This window comes from Platichthys flesus, chromosome 19 (genome assembly GCF_949316205.1).
Source record: "Platichthys flesus chromosome 19, fPlaFle2.1, whole genome shotgun sequence".
NCBI lineage: Eukaryota > Metazoa > Chordata > Actinopteri > Pleuronectiformes > Pleuronectidae > Platichthys > Platichthys flesus.
The window spans coordinates 7295083-7316166 of NC_084963.1; the positions used below are offsets into that span (position 1 = coordinate 7295083).

The following is a 21084-nucleotide window of genomic DNA, read 5'->3' on the forward strand; positions in this document are numbered from 1 at the left end:
TGTCCCACCTTGCAGATCTTGTAGAGTGAGTCTTGTCCATCCCCTCCAGTGTCTTTAAAGTAGTCATGAGCTGGGAATGTCCGATTGATGTCTCTGGTGATGGCACTGTCCTGGGGGGACTCCTTACAGGGAGAAAAAGGAGGATAAGCAGAGACAAAAAGTCAAAATGTGTGAAACAAGTGAATTGCGGGACGGCTTTATCTCCTTTACTTTTGTAAACAGGCTAATATGCTCATAGTTTCGATGCTAACATGCTGCTAGAAAAAAACATGTTTGCGTTTCATTCGACTCCAAACATCCACCTCACGGTTGCACAAGAGGAAGAATAACAGGGACATTTTAGGCAAACCATCGATAGAGCTTGAGAAAATTAAAAACAAGGACACAAGATCAGATGAGATTAGCCAGCATCCGGATACAGAGGTGGGACAACAACACCAACCGCCTTACACAAGCCTGGGACAAACATAATTCTGTGGGAAACCCCTCCACTGTGATGACGGAGAGCCAAACAGTGGAAAAGCCACACACACGCAAACCCGGAGCGATCGGTAAATACTCCAAACTGGCCTCGCTTCTCAAAGATTAATCACACTTCATTTCATTATTGATGATCAGTGTGTTTGGAGCAAACAGCTTCTAAATAACTAATGCTACTCTAAGACACCGCAGCCATTACATGACAAATCAGATGCACAGTCAAAGATGTCTTCATAAACACGCACTGAGCACTTTATTAGAGACAACTGCACAACTGCTTATTCCTACAATTATTCAATCAGTCAATTATGTGGAATCTGTGCAAGACATAAAATCGTCCAAATACATTTGAGGAGCGCTGGTTAATGTTCACATTAAACATCAGAAGGGGGGGAAATGGGATTTCAATGACTTTGACTGTGGAATAATTGTTGGTGCGTGATGGGCTGTTTTCAGTAGTTTTGATACTAATGTTCTCCTGGGATTTCCCCAGCGATCTCTGGAGTTTACTCAGAATGCTGCTGCAAAAAAAAAAACTTAAAAATCCAATGATTTATTGAGGTCAGTGAAGAATTTGCCAGAGCAGATCGAGCTGACCGAGTGGCCACGATAACTCAGATATCTACCTCTTTAAAACTGTGGTGAGCAGAAAGGCATCTTAGAAGGGACAACACGTCAAACCAGTTTGGGTTTCATTCCCATCAGCCATGAACGGAGACCTAAGGGTGCACTGGACACAAGCTCAACAGGATCAGACACTTCAAAAACGTTAAACACTGCCTTGTCTAATGAATCTTTTTGTTGAGGCTGAAGTTTGACTCCATCGAGCCTTCCTGCCCTTTGTCAACCATCCAGCTGGTGTTATATTAAACAGATATGACAAATGGATTGTATTTATATAGCACCTTTCCAGTTGTATGGACCAGTCTAATCCTTTTAGAGTTCAAGGCGTATTCACCCTTAGACTCAGATAATACTGTACATTCACACTTTCTAAACGTTTTTTTCTGTCCACAAGCTATTTTTTTGCCAAATACGTTCATCCCCTTATACGTTCATCCCCTTACACTCACAATTACCCATCTTCCAATACCTACTTCTAGGATGATAATGCACCAAAGCAGAAGTCCTCCCTAAAATAGGTTTCAGGAACAGGACAATGAGCTCAGTGTACTTCAGAGGTCTCCCTCGCTCACCAGATCTGAATCCAGCGGAACACCTTGGGGATGTGGTAGAACGGGAGATTCGTCACATGACTATACAGCTGACAAATGTGCAAAGAAATGTGACGCAGGCATGTCAACAAGGAGCCGGATTTCAAAGGAGTGTTTCCATCATCATGTGGAATCACAGCCACAAGGCTGTTCTGAGAACAAATAAGGGCTTTACCCAGTTTTAATATGGTGTTCCTAATAAAGTAGTGCGTGAGTGTGGCATTTGGAGGCAGTGAGACTCTGAAGTTTTAAGACATAATACAAAAAAAAAGGGAATTCATTTAACTTGTTAGGCAGAAATTCGTTTAAGTATATAGCCTGGTGCTGAGACTCTGCTCTAGAGCCATCAGTAGATAATGAGACAGTCAACAGGGGGAAAGATGGGTTGCCTTTTAGTCAGCGGTACGTCACAATAAATGTGTGTTAAATGACCCAGTTAATGTGAGACTTCACTGATCCAAGAATGTTTCCAATTTGAACTGGAAAGTCAGAAAGCAAAGAGTTTGTCACCGTCCATTGCCTTGCTCAAAGGCACTTCCAGTTAAATTCCCTACTACATGCAGTACCATCCTGCAACCCTGTGGTGTATGTCAGGGTAAGTTTCAAGTCTCTCTTGTTCCCCCCCCTTAGCTAATTATACTTTCTTACTCCCTCTGTTATACATTAAGACCCCCCCCCCCCCTTCCTTTTACCAAGGTTACTGTTCCAACTTCCACAGAGGAAGAGAGCGAAACAAAAATAAGGCAAGAATAAGAAGAAATGCAGGAAGAAAGGAATGGTAAAACAAAGCAAGCAAATGGGGAACAGAGAACAACAACAGTGACCTTTTTTTAAGTCCATTCCGAAACCTCTGCCACACCCAATAAGTCATAGTTAATGCTGTGTGTGTATGTGTGTGTGTGCGTTTTCTGTGTGTGTATGTGTTACCAATGCAAACAAGAGTAGATGCTTGGAGAAGTTTGAGTAATGTTTATTGTTAAGGAGTTAGTAGGGTCTGTTTCTCGGCCATTAAATCGTTTGTGTTTAATAAACACAATGTTTTACCAGTCAACATAGCACGTTACGTATCCCATCCAGAGAGGTCAGCTGAGTGCTTTCCAAAAGTTGTCCTCTAGCTTTTTCAATATTCTGTCCTTTCTGGCTGGTAAAAACTATTGGTATTGATGAGTTGAGGAGCACAGGGGTGGAGTTACTGCATCCAGTGTGAAGGGCCCATTACACCGTGCTTCAGTCTCTCAGTGAATGATAAGGATCCATGTTTACACGAGCACCACTTAGCTATACTTATCTGAAGTGCTGAGAGCACGTACAAAGACTTCTGACATAATGGCCAATTAGCTTCCTCTCTGTCCCTCTGTCTGTTCGGTTTAACAGTGGTTCGGAAAGAGGCTCGCGTGAGGTGGGAGGGAAAACATATCCAGTGTCTCATAGCAGTGGACGGAAGTGAGAGTTAACGTGATTAAGAGAAAAGGAGGAAAAGATATAGGATAGTGCTAAGAATAGTGCATCCCTATGTAAGAGTCGAGAAGACGATGAAAGACAAATGTATTCGAATAAACACAAAGACAAGTGATGTTAAAACATTCAACCCCCTTGAGGCTCTAACAGTGCAACTATTTCAACAGCTTTCTTGTTGTAAGTTAGTTGAGAAGATCACTTTCACTCTCATGTTTGTACAGCAAATAATGTGATATGGAGCCAGGAGGCATTTAGCCTACCTCATCATAGTGGGAAAAACCTCAAGCTATGATTTTACAGGGAATTTCTTAGTGACAATCTGCTGCTTAAACGCTGTAGTTACATACCAGTACTTGATGCATGGAAAGAAAAACCTATCCTCAATCAATTCCCAAAACTTCCCAATGCATCTATTACTGAAATTGTTGAACGCATTGCTTTCAGCACGGCTTCGTGACTTTCAGGATAACATAAAAACTGAATTAATGATAATCAAATCTGAAAGAATATGTCATAAATTAAAGTTTAAAACTGTAATAAAAATAACACACCAGCCAAAGAGCTCACCTCCTGTTAACAATCCCCTTAAATCTCGTTAATACCAACAGAAAACAAAGTGTGTGGCAGCCAAAGAATCCGTACAAAATACTACGACTGTTGCACGCTGTCAACTGTCCATGATAAGTTACTGCCTCAGGAGTTCTGCAGGGGAATCAAAGGGCCTTTATGAAGTTAATGAACGTCAAGAGGCAAAACATGTTCTCTAACGAACCTGCAATAAAAACACATTACTGAGGGTAAGCCAAAAATGACAGAGTTACAATGCGATTGGGATGTGTGTGTGTGTGTGTGTGTGTGTGTGTGTGTGTTTGTGTGTGTGTGTGTGTGTGCTTGCGTGCGTGCGTGCGTGCGTGTGTGCGTGCGTGCGTGCGCACATGCCCATCTAAAGCTAGGAATAAAGTACCACAGTAGGGCTTCCGTGGGAAGGCTGAGTAGTTAGCCCTCTATTGTTTTTCTGTCCCTGATTTTCTCTGACTCAACACAATGGCTGACATGTCATTCTGTTATTCTTTGTCTGCTCCTAAAGGACCCTGCTGAGATGCCGAGAGAACACGGGGTGATATTTATCAAGCTTGTTACAAACCTTGTTCCCCAACTCAAATAGACCATTGTAACACATAGTGTAACAGTGTATTTAATATTGGAAGGGTGAAATGTAGAATTATTAGTTTGATGCAGTTATTCCTTCTTTCTTTTTATCCTTTGCTGTGATCGACCCATGCTCAAGCTTCCCATAGCTCTTGCTTCCTCACCTTAGCGTCGCTCGTCATTAAATCTTAATTGTCTGTCTCATGACCTACTTTTTGTGCCAGCACTACAATGGCTTGCATTTTCTTCTGGTGTGATTTGCCAGTCTGGTCCACCAACGTTTCCCACAGCCGCTCTGCCAGCACGCAAATTCAGCAGACCGGCCGCTTGCACAAATATTGTGCTGCCGTACTACAGTCCATTTACAGCATGTTAACGCAACAGCAATTTATTTTAATCTCCAAAAATCTACATGAGCTGTTCACAATTTGACAAATGAGGGAAAATTCTGTGTGAATGTTAAAGAGAGCTATTACTTTTCTGCGCTACTAACTCTTTGGCCAGCAGCCTCCCACCGTATTAAAAATATGACAGAGGGTCTGCTTATTAATAAAGTTAATGATATTTGTCACACATAACAGTGTGGTAATGCAGAACAGCTGTGATTTACTAAAACCTGTGGTAGAGAAACCGATGGTAACACACACACACACACACACACACACACACACAGGTCTGTCATAGCAAAGTAATCAGTACAAGGAGGTTTAAATACTTGAGACAATATTACATTTATTTGCCTGGTACAGATTTACACAACATGGACAATTACAATATTATACAGGTTTATAACCTGCAAAGCATTATCCAATGAAAAGTGTCTTATTGGTCACAGAGAATCACTTTCAATTAAAGTGAAATTAGACTAGTTGGATCATTTTGCAATACCGCAACATTTTTCATGTACGAAAGCAGCCATCTCAAAAAAACCTAATCACAAATTCAACACCCGCATGTGTGTGGCATGATCTAACATGGTAATGGCTTGGTAAACCGAAATCTAAAGAAACAGATATTTAAGCGTTCAGTGTGGTCAAACAGAAATGCAGAATCAGCTCCAGTGAAAAACATGTGGTTAGCCTCCTCCTAATGTGATAACAATGTACGTCTCCTACCAGCTCTGGGTCATTATTAGGGTCTGGTGTGGTCTATCCAGAGCCTTACAAAAACACAGAGGATCAAATCCAATAGACATAAAAAAGAAATAACAAAATACCACAGTGTGGGCATGTGTGTGTCTGTGTGTTTGTGAGTTAAAGTGCACAAATTATAGTAAGGCTGTAAGATACAATAGTTGAACAGTACTCAGTTGTTGTTGTTCATTGTTAACATCAACAATATGTTTACGACAAAAGTTCTCATGCCTCAAAATAGATTTTAGAGTTTGCGTTAAATAAGGCCCCAATTTTCACTTGATCTGTTACTGGAGTTTATACAGATGCAATTATTCGCTTATACACTTTTCCCAAGACATACACATCTAGGTAGCTGCAGTCTAATGGGATTAAGATGAAATCAAATAATGGACAATATAAGGACTCTATAAAGACAGTACAACCCGTAGCTATCGAGGCTAGACACCTTTTAAACTTCCTTCTTTGCACATACTCTTGAGTTTTATCTCTCTCATACCACAATACAAATGTCACTATGTGCAGATGGCTTTTTAAATGTTTTACTTATGATTTCTGATAAACGGATTAACTAACACAGATCATGCCAAGTGTTCACTCTACCTCATCTTTGTAACCCCACCACTATGTATTGACACAGTCACAGCGTGAGTGTTGTTCCCTTGAGAACATGGGAGCCAATTGTTTTCCCACAGGAAAAAGGGAATGTGTGTGTGTATGTGTGTGTCTGGCATAAGAGCAATGACTAAACAGCAATATATTTGGGAGAACTGCTGATCTTTTAGTCATTAGTTATGGTTGGGGTTACACGTGGTTAAGGTTTGTCAAATTCTGTGTCCAAGTCTATGTTAGGTCCCCAAAGGTGATCGATGACAACATGTGTGTGAGTCTACACAAATGTGAGAAATTGTACCATTAACTGCTGTAGGAAATAATATTGTATTAGTGAAAAAGGTTTTTACCATAAAATCTTTCAAATAGAAAAGGACAGTTGAGAAACCCTAATAGAAACTATGAAGTAGTAAGCTGCTAAACCCTCTTGGTGACCACAACCTTTATCACTTCACAACAAACTAGACAAAGAGCAAGTTTCCAGAATAAATCTGTGTAGTTCAGCCATCGGACATTCAATACGCCTGTACACGCCATTCCAAAAGGAAGTATTACAATATTTGGCAATGCTTCACATATGTCCAACCAAAATATATTCAAAGTCAACAATCTCTCTACCACCACTATATATATCACACTCACAGAATACAATGTACTGGAGGGAAGTGATGTCCTGCTAAGAAAAACTTTAAGAGGTGATAACTTTGTTAACTTCAACAGTCCAATTCAGCCAGTGGTCACACCCTAACATTCCTGCACAGACACTCACATACACCTAAGAACAAAGTCATGCAAAAAAAGTCTAACAGTTTTGAGTCATACGTTTGCTCCTGATTAGTTTCACATATGAGAAAAACAATAATTAAAAAATATATTTTGAAGAGTAACTGGATTGACAGTCACATTTTTAAAATTACTTTAACGTGGAACTAGGCGTCAGAGGCTGACCAATGAACATGTACGATTGCCAGTCAGGGTCATTCCCTCTAAAAAACAGTCACTTCCCTAAAAATCAAGCCCTCCCTCTCTGTTAGAGGAAACCACCTCCCGAACAGCTCATTTTCATTTGTGTGTCAAGGCAACAATATGTCGCTATACACTGACGAAACAGTCAAGGTCATGCATGCAAGGTAGCACTGAGCCAACACAGTGCAGTGGACCTACACAAACATTGTTTAAATCCATTTGCATTTGACTTAAACTTGATTACATCAAATACCACGAAAGAAATATAATCTGAAACTGTTGAACGTTCTTTGGTCGATTAGATAAGTTACATAAAGCCAGAATATCTGCACCTAAATGAACTGGGAAAGTCTCGATGGTTCACAAAAGAGATATTTTTTTCACAACTATTGAGTTTATCACACCATATGTACAAATAGATACTTTTCACTTAAAGATGAGTTTGTTTCAAATAAGTTAGAGTTAAAGGTGATCCCAAAACTACACATGGGAACAAGATGACGGAAACAGACGCATGCATGCACACAGACACAAACATACACACACAAAACTGCAATTCCCTATGGTCGAGGGGTCAGTCCCTCTTCATGGTGCTGCAGAGGTTAGCCTGCTGGCGGAGTGAATGGGCCATTTGTCTGTTCGGTTTACACATGATCTTCCTGTGAGCGTGTGTGTGCTGGCACTAGTCACAAAAGCAGGCACAATAATGTATTCACAATTCAGAGCAAACCTAGGCATGGATATTGTTTGCAAGAATATGTAAATGTAAAATTTAAACACTGTAATCATGTAATAATCATTTGATTGTTCTTTCAGCCACTACCGAATCCAAAACACAGTTCAAAGGTCATTCATCTTTGCGTTTCGAGAAAAGTAAAGTAATAATGTACCAAAAAACAGTGTTCAATAGGTGTAAAATATATCCTTTCTTTGCCTCAGACACAGTTATGAAAACGGTTTTAGTTAAATAATCCAAACAACAAAGGTGCAATGAAACTAACAAAGAAGTTATTTGAATTAATTCACTAAAGATTAGATTTATGTCAGGTTAACAGTCGTACACCAAAGCTGGGCAGCATCTCACGTCCTATGTTACAAACAGCTGGCTCAGTGTGTGAACCCGCAACTTGGTTAAAGTCATAATGTTTATCTTGTATCACAACATGAATAAATAACATGAAAGTCCACAAAGAATCTGAAATGTCGAAGCAGAGAGATAAGAATCGGTTCATCAATCAAACACACAATAAAATGGCTGCTTCTCCACTGTTAGTATGTAGATGGACTGAGGGCATGTAACTGTTCAAACACTTTGTTGTTGGCAGGTCACCTCATGCTACACAACTAAAACACAAAGTCAACTGTTCCATTTCCATTCATTGTCTTCTTTGCATTCAACACACCCTGTGCTGATAACATTGCGGCAAACGCTGGTCACTTATGTTTCTCACACAGCACAGACAGCTTTTTGGAACAGTAAAATAAATTAAGAATTCACATTCCATGAATAAAATAATGTCGCTTAACAAAAAAACTGTTCCAGATATTTTACAGACACCTTCTTCTCATCCTATCCATCAATCACCCCTGTCCGTATACACAGCATTGTGTGACAGATTTCAAACCCTCTCCGGGGGTATTTGGGTCTTTCTGTTGTCAGTGCTCCGCTCTTCTCTCCCTTTCTCTGCGTATGCCAACTGTGGTTGTGCAGAGAGGATGCCTGTGTAACCTCCAAACGCCACAGAAGCAGCAGTGGCAGATTGACGCCTCCTTCCGTCTCTTTATCTGCATATTTCAGCTCCCCGGAGGAGACATTCGACGACACAGACATCAGGCGTCTTTTCAAATAGTTCAACTGCCTATCTGGCACAAGGATTTACTCTGTGTGTGCTCTACACATGACATGTTGTGCCGATTATGATTTCGCCGTGGCCGTGGCCGTATCCATACCCTGACCCCGCACATCCATTTTCAACGGAGCCGATGAAAGTCTTTTTGGTGTTGCTAACCCCAAAGCCGTTGCTCCTGCGCTGTAAACAGAAGGAGCAGAGGCGTTTGAGGCCTTTCCTGAAGGCAGAGTTGGAGAGGCTGTAGATGAGACAGTTACAGAAGCTGTTGCTGATGGCCAGCCATGTGGTGAGGAATGATGCTGCAGGGTGGTGGTAGATCCCTCCACTCTCCAACAGAAAGTAAAGAATGTAGGGCAACCACAGGATATAAAACACACTTGTTATGCGGAACAGTACCATAGCGTATCGCTTGTCTGGGTATGTTGATGTGGGCTCCTGATACTGCGGTTGGTGGTGTTGGAGGTTCCGTGGTTGGGACAAGTGGGGGAACTGCCCATGTTCTGCTGGGCTGGTGTCCTTGACCGCAGATCCCACAGTCAGTCCTGGGCCCTGCAGCTGTTGGGGCCGGTAACGGGCTTGGCGCTCGCTGATCTCCCGGGTGTGCTGTCGGCAGATCTTGAAGATATTGGCATAGGTGAAGCAGACAGTGAGAGCTGCTGGGGCATAGAGCAGCGCAACAATAAAGCTTGTAAAAGCCGGACTAGTCCTCCACTCAACTGCACACCACTCCACCACATCGCCATGGTAACCGGGTTTACCCCACCCAAGAAAAGATGGGAGAAACACCAGCGCAGAATAAAGCCATATGAGAATGATGCAGCAGCGCACTCGACAAGGTGTGACGAGGGACGCGTAGGTCAGAGGTCGTGTGATTGCGACGTAGCGGTCCACACTGACACACGCCAACGACACCATTGAAACAGACTTCAAAACAGACACCATGTACCCGAACACCTGGCAGGTGAGTTTGGGGTCGAGGCCCTGCAGGTGATGGAGGAGGGACAGGGAGGGGAACAGGCAGCTGACCCCCACCAGCAGATCAGCATACGCCATAGTCTGGATGAAAGCACTGGTGGTGTGCTGGCTCAACAAGGGGGCACAGTGAAACACAAAAATCACCACCAGATTGCCAGAAATAATGAGAACAGTGAGGAGAAGTATGATAGACACTTCAAGGAGGCAGGTGGTGAAAATCTGGGAATAGCCTATCTCCAGCAGGCAGAAGGGAGCAGATGCGTTTGATGGGTCAGCGGAGCTCAGGTTCAGTGGATCCAGGGAAAAATTCATCATCTTGGCCAGTGATCCTTATCGGAGGAGCTTTTCCTGAAAGTATCTTTGTGGTTTCAGTTCAAAATAAAGGCTCCATGTCGCGGTTCCACAAGGAAAGTGCGGCCATCTGCCATTTCAAATGCAGGAGGGATGCAAAGGACGGGGAAGGATGAGGAAGATTGAAAACCACCAGGCACAAATCAAATTTTCTCCCTTTTTCCAGTGATGCAAACGTCCCAGGTGAAGAAAAAAATATGACTTTGTTAAAAGAATTCTTGTCTGATGCTCTTAAAATGCTTCCCCTCCCTGTAAAGTCAGAGATGTCTTCCACATCTGCTCCAGCTGTAGAAAGCGCAGACTGAAGCTGCCGTTTTTATCTGTCCGTCGTCCAGAGTCACAAACACAGCTTCCAATGTGAGGGCATCACTGTGTAATGCGCTGCGAACATAAATTGAGGGAAGGAGAAATTCAGGATAATCTCTCCTTTGAATTCGTCGAGGAACTCCACCTCTGTCCCGCTTGTCTCTCTCGATTCCTCTTCTTCTCCTCTTCTTTCGTGCTGCCCCTTTACCCCCTTTTCACCACTCTTCCATGTGTGCTTGCTCTTGTCTCAGTGTCTGTCCGGACCTTCGCTGTAAGATCCCCGTGGACTGATGTGAGCTGGGAGGATGAAGGCAGTGCACGGGGTACTGATGTTTAAAACATGCACGCACAGACACACACATACAAACACACCTCAGCTGTTATTTCTATCCAGAGGAGCGGCAACTATGTCTGGAGTGGAAATGAGGTAGGCAGGCATACCGATGCTGGGAGAACCCCCCCCCACTCGTGTTCATTTATCCTCCTCGGCTTGCTTGCTCTCTCTCTCTTTCACTCTCTCTCTAGGTCCCTCTGCCCCTCTCTCTACAGAAACAGTGGCACTGAGGCCCCTCCCCTTCCCCTTGAGTTCAACCAATGATCAGCTGCAAGGGCATGAAGCTGCCTCCTTCCCCCACCCTCTCAATCCCCCCCTGTGTGTGTGTGTGTGTGTGTGTGTGTGTGTGTGTGTGTGTGTGTGTGTGTGTGTGTGTGTGTGGTTGTGTCTGACTGTTTCGAATAATTACCCCAGATCCTCAAATACCATTTCACACAGTTAAAATTAGGAACACTGAGTATTAGCCCAGTCCTGTTCTCTGCATCCAAAAACGTTGTGACTTGTTTCTGGTAGCCATTAAGTGCATGCCCTGGAGGAAGTTTATGGGAAATAGTTCTATATATAATCTTCCCTTTTAGCTTTTTTAGATAAACAGTAGTTATTTTGTTTTCAGTTTAAAAGACAGAAAGATGGAGAAACTCCAACATTATGCACGGTTGTAAATCTATTGTACCAAGAACATGGAAGATCGAAATACTTTCTGATTTTATTTAGGATGACCTTGTTTGCTGAATATTTTTATTTGTTTATGTATTTGCATGTGTGTGTGCCAGGCTGTGTATTTTTCTGTATGTGTGTGTGTATGTGTGTGTGTGTGTGGGTGGGTGTGTGCTTGTACATGTCTTTCGATCTATTTGGCGCTAAACAGTTATGCACCTGCTCCTGATTTACCATGCATCAGCACACCCTGCATCTCTTGACAACTTCTCAAGAATTGTTTTGATACAGTCAGATACACCCGGGTAGCATGACCGTACCAGGTCTCCCTTACAGCAATACCAGCAGCCAGGTTCTAATTGTCAGGCTCTCAAAGGTCTGGTTAGGACTCTATTAAACATTTTATTCTATCTTCTTAAACAGAATGAGCAAGTCCCTGCTGTCGGGCATTAGCCACGCTTCCTGAGGCTGACACAGAAAATACAAAATAAAAAAATGTCTGTTAAGATACTTGAAGACAAACAACTGAACAAACAGCAATACAATCATCATTAATGACTGTGTAATTTCTGCATCATAGGATATAATGCTTACATTTAATTACTCAGAATCTGGCACTAAAATTTCAAACTTAGTGGGTAGTAATCGCCGTCAGATTTAGTTCTGCTCCTCATCCGCCTCATCCTCCAGGTCCTAATGACGTTCTGAAGACTGCAGAGTTTGTCTCGTGCAGGGCAATTTGGTGTAGCGTGATCGAGACCCAAACAAACCCACACATGTTCACACACACACACACACACACACGCACACCAGCCTGTACCTTTCCGCGATCCAGACACACTCATGCTTTCACGCACCTCCTCTGCCCACCACACGAGGAGCTAAAAATAGATGACAGTACGATGAAAAGGGTTGGAAGAAGAGGAACTGGAGAAAGGATGTGGAAGGGGGTCAGAGGATAACACAGAGCTAATCAAGCATGGGAGGGGGAAGAGGTGGAAGGGAGAAAGGAAAACAAGATAGCAAAGACTAAAACAGTAAGATGAAAATACAGCTGTGAAAAGATGGGAGGAAAAAAGAAGGGAGCTGGGGATGTACTGTCACCTGGTTCCTAAGCTGAGTGCCACACAGTCCTGTTAGATGTCGTACTTACAGTTTGCTTCCTCACGGTTCCTCTCAAGGACAAGCCGCCTGTAACTGATGCACACCAGGCAACACCCCGAACTCTGGTCTTATATATCAGTTATACAGGAAAGATAAAAGCTGATGCTTACAATAATGTCTCGTAAAAAGCATGTTACTGTTCATATAATCTCCATAAACAGATTCTGCATGTGAATATGCAGAATCATTTGGTGTGGGACAAGAAGCCCTCTGGTTTCGGTTTCTAATTTGGCCAATGGTGGACAGGGTGTGTAGAACAAAAGAGGCGGAACACACCGACTATTTAATTTATCTGAATTCACATGCAGATATCTCTTTTGCCAGAATTTCATCTGGACCTAAAACCTCCACAAAAAGGTATCGATGATAACATGTCAGATTGTGTACTGGCAACAAGGTTGTGATTATCAGACGATAACCGATGGCTCATATAATCCTATCGAATCACAATATTGGTTGACATAATGATTTTGATGGTGTTCAGTCAATTAGGGTGGAATGCACATATTTGAGGGAAAACTGCTAATGTTTTATATTTTTACCTAATTACAAAAATATTAATAAATTTGAATAGATCGATAATAGCAAAGTTACTACTAAAACAATAGACAGTTTACTGCCGTACTGGCTGACTCATCTGATTAATACAAATACCTACCATCCACCACCTCCCATCTGGTAGTTTATAATCCAGATATTTCTGTTCTGTCCCTATATATATATAAAAATCAGCAGACACAAGGTGCCAGCTTTTTTTATCAGCATCAGCTGATGTGCTGTTTTTTCGAAGAATTCATCAAAGCAATGCCTGGTAGCAATGAAAATCTTTTTTAATTTCAAAGAAGTGGACAGCCAATACACTGTATCATCCATTAATGAATGATATTTATCTCTGTTCAATGAGCCTAGAGCTAGGACAGGAGTGACAGCAACATAAGGCAGGGGTCCTGACACTAGTCAGCAGATAAACACCAACAGGTTACTGTAGGGAAATGACACAAAATGCTATGGATAATGAGGACTCTCTCTACATTCAACTCCAGGAATAGCTGTGACCTTTGAACTGATTAAGCCTAATGGCAGTCACATGTGTTTTTAATGGCAAACTGGCAATTAAGCCAGATAAAGCACATTTTAAAGTATTGCCATGTCTGCAAGCAGAAGTCAGACCAGCAATGCACACATTAACCTATGGGAGAGGCAAGCAGGCACACAATCAAAGTACGGTCAAAAACTGTAAGAAGCAGACTCGCTAGGATGGAGGAGACGAAAGAGGAAAAAAGGCAAGTAGTTAATGTGACAAAATACAAATGAACAGGCAGAAAGAGAGAGGCTGGAGGACTTAACAGGAGCACAAAAAGGTCTAAGTAGAAGTCAGTGAGAGTCAAGAGACAGGCGTACACAAATATAAATCCGAAAAAAGATAGGCAGACAGAGGATCGTTATGTGGGTACAACAGAGGCAGGCAGGCAGACAGGTAGCTGTGAGTGCTTGTTTTCCTCTCCACAGGAGGCTGGTGCAGTGGGTCTTGGGACCCGGCCTGTGTTTATCAGGTCACTGTGTGTCTATGCTCGGTCCCTAACCTAATTTCTAACATCCTGCTCCACTTATGAAGGTAGATGAGGTTTAAAACATCTTTTAATAGGAAAAACGAGTGATCCAATATGACTCATCACCACCATTGACCACACATGCATAAGAAAAATACAATCTCAAAAATCCTCCATCAATCCATTATCTATACTGTTTATCCTCGGGTCATGGGGGAAGGTGAAGCCAATACCAGCTAATGTTGCACAGGTCACCAGTGTATCACAGGGCCAACATACATAGACAAACAACAATTCACATAAACAATTTAGAGTCTCCAAATAACAAGACCTCAATCTGTATCTCTGATCGTGGGAGGAAGCTGGAATACTCACATGCACTTCTTGCTGCGGGGTGACAGTGCTTACCACTACACCACTGTGCTGCCCACCTCAAGAATCCTATTTCATTTAATCTTTACCTCTGACACAGACAAAAGAGTGAAAGATAAGTTCTCACGTGAGAGAATAAACTGCATGAATGCAACAACTGCATCTGAAACTCCGACTGCCTGCATGGACAGTAAAAACTTTACTGACCATATCACAAGCACACAGTAGCTCGCGGTAGTGCAACAGGATGAGTGAGCATGGAGCTTGTTGGTATGCGAAATGTAAACATTTATTGGTTCACCATTAATCTGTGGCTGGACAAATCAGAACATGGCGTGCCGCCAAGTCTAGATAATTAATTGTAAACAAACAAACAAATTATAATTACATTAAAAGGACTCTTATTCACCTAAAGCCGCCGCAACCGGTTTGATACCAATTGTGAACTTAAGTTGACGGGGTGATCAGTGAGTCATCATCCACGTGGAAGCTTGAGCCACTTGATCTGCATGTGTTCCTATTATTTTTCAAGAAGTAAACATGAGAATAATAATGTTAGCTAGTTGATGTCTAGACTCTCAAGCCTTCTCTGTATTGAGAGTTTGAATGCTTCTCTATTGGTGATGAACCGTATCTATAAAACTGCAAATTCCATGGTTAAATGATATTCCAAAATTACCACCAGACAACTGATTATAGCATAAAATTTGATTAAAACACCATGGCCATTTCTTTCAAAGGCTACACTTACTAGTAAGTGAAGCGTCAGATAATTTTAGTAACTATTTATGACCATTATACTGTAATATGGTCACGATGTTACAACCCCTGAGCACATAACTAAATGTTGCCAGCCAATACCTCGTCTTTCATAACATCCTCCTGATTAAAATCAGTTGGCACTGGATCAGTAGCCCAATCTCTGTAACTCTGACTGGCCTCCACTCACTATCATTTATGGAGCTGAGGCAAAATGTGAGCCATGGCTCAAACAGCCTAATGAGTTTATTGGTAACTGGTGGAGTGTTAATGAGTCAGCATTTGAAGTAAGTCACTTATTTCCAGTACTTGGCAGGGGGGGACCCTCATATCAGTGAGTTCATGAGGGCTTCACAGGGAAGGAACAGGTAAAATATCCATGACCTACAGCCCTGGTTCCACTTCCATCAATGCCCTGCATTCAGACATGGATGTACACCAAGTTCAGACGGGGATAGCACAAAAGATGGCACTTGCTGGAACATGATGTACATACAGGCAAATTGAGGACAAAGAGACACACACAGGCTGAATATAGAAAGCGCACAAAACTAATTAGGAGCTGGAACATGTTTGTGGTATGTACAAATTATAAAATAGAAGCTGAAACGGGAAAGAACAAAAATTTGTACATGAAAAGCTTAACTGTAATTAGTACCAATACCAAGAGAAACATGAATGTGGAGGAAAATTCTTTCCTAATGAATACATATAACGTGCTGAGTACAATTATGCAATACATGACCTTTTGTGTCTTAGTTCTAGTTGATGAAAAAGAAATAACATCAGTATGTTGGTTTTGAATCTAATAAGAGCTTCATCATTATATTGTTCTGTGAATGTTCTCTGCTACCTTGTTCTGGGACTAAATAAAACTCTGTCACAGTCAGATTTAGCTGCACGTGTTCTCCACGCTTTTCTCTTGTGTTTGTTGGCTATTGTACAAACTTGGAATACTTCTGTGTTTCTGCAAAGAATTCCAATCCAACTTTCTGTCCAGTGGCTATCGATACAGTGCTGTTCGGATCCAATGTTATTGTTGTCTTTGTGAAAGTTCAGATTCTGTTCATACCACTCACTGAAGCGGGAAAACCAGCCTGGCTCCTCTATTATTTTGGTGTAAAACCTCTATATGAGTTGGCAGTCTTCAAGTGTTGTTGGGGTAAAAAGGGAAGAGATAGGAAAAGAGCAAAGTGAGAAATGAAAGGGAGGTCAGGGGCAGTGAGGAAAAAGAGAGCGGGGGATGAGAGCAGAGGGGAGGAAAGGGCAAAGCCAACATCTTGTCACCACCTGGGACCCAGCTTGTTGCCCGGGGATGTTGCCTTTACATAAGAACAGTGGACGGAACTGTGGCCGAGAACAAAATTACACAGACCAACACACAGGAGAGCACACAGTCACCTCGGATCCTTTAACAAATGTCCCCTTAGACAGATGTTAGCCAGCACACTGTGATTCAAAAACAAACCGGCACAAAAAAACTCGTCTTTTAAACACAAACAGACGCAGGTTTGTAGAAATGAGGCAGAGGTCACAACAAGGCAACGCAGCAATGACAAACCAAATGTTAAAAATACCCAATTGAAATCATCATAATTGAATAATAATAATGAAATTATCCTTCCCGATTACAGAGCGACCATTGTGCATCGCCGAATACAGGAAATTTCTGACCCAGGTCCCGAAGGAATTTGCAAAACTGAATACAACCCAAAACTAGATCAGGTTTTCAGAATCTTTATTGACTTTGACTGTTTGAGCTGAACAGCTCACATCATACGATCTGATTCCTTCCTATTTAAAGAGGTAGGTATATATTTTCTTTCTCCGTTTATGAACTGAGCATAGGCTAAAAACTATTGGTTTTATACTGAGTCACAAAATCATGAGAAGTTATGGTAAAACCTTTATGATTATTCCTTCTTACAGAACCATCGACATCTACGAAACTTATTTTTAGATAAGTTCTACAAACCTTTCACGATCAGAATCTAGTTTATTCTCCAAGTAATCAGCTGGTATTGTCTACATGGCAGCAGTCGTCACAAGTTTGGAGCACATGAGAGGGAACAGTGGCCCCTGGGGAGTGCTTTAAAGACACAAACCTGAACAGCAACAGTTGCCAACAAACAGGAACAATAACACACAGGAGAAAAACAACTAGAATTAACGCCTCGCCTGTTGTTTGCTTCCTCGAAATTATCAAGCTGCAGTTTACGTCCATGTTTTCTAAGTCTCATAGGACATGTAAAGAAGATTTTGAAAGAATGTTTTTCAAAGGTACCAGGTATATGTTGTCATATTTATACTATGAACGATATAATTAAGGCCCTAAATGTGTTCTATGAGATCACGGTGACCTTAACCGTGATGATCCAATCAGCTCATCTTTGAGTCCATGTTAATACTTCTACCAAATCTGAAGATATGCTCTACTGGTGAGGAGAAGAGGGACACACAGATGGACTACAATCCCCAGAAGATAAAGCCTCCGACCATCGCTGTCACCGGCACAGAGGCATAAATACATCAAAGACATTAAACCAGCTTGAATTGAGTGCAAGATTTAGAAATCGTCAGAGATGATGTGGACAGTTTGCTGATTCACCCAAAAATTCTGATCCGTCCTGTTTCTAATCTATCACAACACCACCAAAATTAGGGGCTCGTGGCAATTCAGTGTTTCTTGATCATCTTAATAAAGATAATATCTCGGTGCGGTCTTACCTTTGTTATTAGAGTGCGGTACTCTTCCACCTGGTGGTCATTATTGTGGCATCCGGCCAGGAGCTGCCACACCTCCCCACGAAGAGCTTCGGGAATACCACTCCGCACCAACGCTGGCAGCTGCCTGGGCCGCACTGATAGGTTCAAATGCCTGATAGAGGAGAGGAAAGGGAGATTGTACTTATACTTTACTTATTTCAACTTTATTTTTTACTTCCTGCATATTCCATCAATCTTTGATGTAAGGTTCTCTGCAGATTCATCACATGCACACACAATTAATCTATCCCCGAAAATATTTCCCCCTGACATTAGACTTCCCTTATTCTACTCCTGCTTAATTTTTCATGTGAGAACAAAAGACAAGACAAGAAGCTCAAACAACATTACAGTAGAATACACAGAAGGAAATGTCAGCTCTTTTCCTTCCTCCCTTACATTAAAATGTCAAATCTGTTGGGGAAATTCTCCATCCTGTGCATACAGTAACCTTAACCGTGTGAAGTGTCAAGTGAACTCAGTCACCTGCCCAACCCCTTGTAAGTGACAGAGACAGAATTAGAAATACACATAGGAGGAGGAAGAGGAGGAGGAGGAGGAGGAGGAGAAGTTAAACTCCGAGGCGCAGCTGTAGGTAACTGTCGCTTGACTAGAGCTGACAGAAAAACCCTGAATCCCTGATGATTCTCTCACTTTTCTACCCCCCTACCCCGCCCCCTCTTATTTAATTCATCCCTCTGAGTTTGTTGTGTTTATTTGTTCCGAGTGTTAGGTTATGCAATATGAGGCATTTTCTGCACAGGCTAAGAGGGGAAACAAGAGTGTGCTGTGTACTTGTGTGTGCAGGCATATGACGTAAGTAATGCCAGGCCTGGTCCTTAGGGGCATTAAGTTTGTAAAGGGCTTTCTGTGATTTGACTCTCTGCGCTGCATCCCCACGCTACATCGCTGCATCCCACAATGCCACAACACACAATCTCACTTACACACACAATATCACCAGTCACACATACAAAGGCTGGTATTATCACAGGCTAGTCTTATGATTTCTTTATTTGGGCATTTTATCGGAGGCATATCTCTAAAATACCCAGTGGTTTAATGGTCATCAAAGGATAATAGAAATAAACAAATCTAGTCATTGAAAAAGACAATTTTATGTACTTTTATATATGTATTATCTTGTATGTATCATCCTAGATATATGGTAATACTTTTTTCTTAAATGGATGTTCTGTATCTCAGGTATATACTGTATATTAGCATAGAGAGGGAGAAAGAGGAAGGCATGCTGTACAGTGCATGTGGAGGAGGCTTAACTTGCAGCAAATTAAAGTCCAGACAGTTTCTATTCAGTTCATCACAAGCTTTTGATTAAAAACAAATGCAGTAACGGGAGAAGGAAGCCATGTTAATAAGCTGCTTATCAAGAATGCCTGCCTGCTGCTTTTTCTTTCACGAGCAGAACGCCCGCTAAACCCCCACCACCACAAAAAATGAATACTGTGTGCGTAGACCTTCATTGCGAATGGGATAGAAAGAGTGGAAGGACACAGAGAACCTGGGAACAGAGCCTCACCACTTAGAAAGTAAATCTCCCCAGGTTTCCAGGATCTTCTCTGCACACTCCTTGGAAACGTCACCTGATCCACTGAGTAGCGGCTCGTCATTATCTGGACACACACACACGCGCATAAAACAACAATGAAAATTTGTGTGAACGTTGTTTCCATCTAACATGATTGTATGTAACCTTTAAACACTACAAATGTCATGCAAACAATGATTAATTAAAATGTGTGTGTTAACTAATTTAAAGAGTTTGGTGTTTAAGTGGTGTCAACATCTACAGTCAAACTTCCTGCCTGATGGTGTTATGAAGATGATGTATTCCACTTAGGGCATTGTTTCTAGATGAGTGATATGTTAATATTATAGACTTTAGATCCTCTAGTTTTATGTTTTGTGATTTTTTATCTGTGATGGATTATGCTGAACTGCATCTGAGTTGTGTACATAACACTGAACTTGAACTACAGCTTGAGTCTCGATGTGGCATTTTATAATCGAAAAAACTTTTTTCGTTCAAAGCTGTACTATCTATAGTGAATATTGTATCCAAATATTAATAACAAGCCATCACTGAACATGCTGTACCAAAAGACCAGTAGACCAGAGACGACCACAGAGAGAAATACAGAAAGTACCTCGCTGATGTTCTCTGCCTAATAGTTTCATTGCTGCCGACACCACCGCACACACACAGTGCTTTGTGATGATACAGCACATACAATCCTGTAACACAGTGTCTGATCGCCCACTTGATTTCAACTCAAGCCTTTTTCTGTTACAGCATGAGTCAGAAGATGAAAAGTGTTCCAGGCGGCATACTCTATTCTATTTCACAGCAGCAACACTTTTATTATTGTGTCTTGAAGGTGCTTGCCTCTGAATGAGGTCAGTCCTGAACAAGGACACCAGCATGGCTCAGTCTCCTAAAGGTAATGCTCACCATAATGTATATGATCTTGTCAGTTAAGTTTGCTGCTTTTATGTGTCTGACAAGATCAAGCATAGGAAGTGTTTCAAAAGGTTGAAAACCATTTTCCTATGGTTTAGCTAGTCAGAACCACATGTTGCTCTAAGTTGACATATTAGTCAGAATATTTTCAAAATGGCGTATATAAAGAAATCATTAATTTTGCAATATCAAAACTTATTCTTCTGTATCTGTGACTTTAAATACAGGAAAACCCAGTAGAAGTAATGAAAAATGAAGACAGGATCCAATCACCTTCTTCTTCATCATCCTCAGGTGGTGAAGGAACCCCGGTACCAGGTACGATGCCGGGACTAGCCGTGGTCTTCCTTTTCTCTCTCTCATTCTCACTTTCCAAACTCACCACCTCATAAAGTGTGTCGGAGGCAGGACTTTTGCGCTCCTTACGCTCCATCTGAAAAAACACATGAGGTAACTTCCTCTGATTAGCTGATAAAACACATGTTAGACTTCTTTTCTTTTCTTCT

General features: G+C 41.8%; 2 protein-coding genes across 3 annotated transcripts in view; both read right to left on the bottom strand.

Annotated features, from left to right (window-relative positions):
* LOC133974669 (rab GTPase-activating protein 1) overlaps positions 1 to 21084 on the bottom strand; it is a 60169-nt gene that overhangs the window by 20619 nt on the left and 18466 nt on the right. For both annotated transcript variants that reach the window (XM_062412319.1, XM_062412318.1), the window contains 4 exons: positions 20852 to 21011; positions 19637 to 19730; positions 18058 to 18208; positions 9 to 122 (listed from right to left, as the gene is read on the bottom strand). In XM_062412319.1, coding sequence (XP_062268303.1) covers positions 9 to 122; positions 18058 to 18208; positions 19637 to 19730; positions 20852 to 21011 — 519 coding nt within the window. The remainder of the gene's footprint in view (positions 1 to 8; positions 123 to 18057; positions 18209 to 19636; positions 19731 to 20851; positions 21012 to 21084) is intronic.
* Positions 5047 to 10945, bottom strand: LOC133974670 (probable G-protein coupled receptor 21). The gene has a single exon (XM_062412320.1). It carries the CDS (start codon positions 10150 to 10152, stop codon positions 8905 to 8907), a length of 1248 nt encoding a protein of 415 aa, XP_062268304.1. The 5' UTR covers positions 10153 to 10945; the 3' UTR covers positions 5047 to 8904.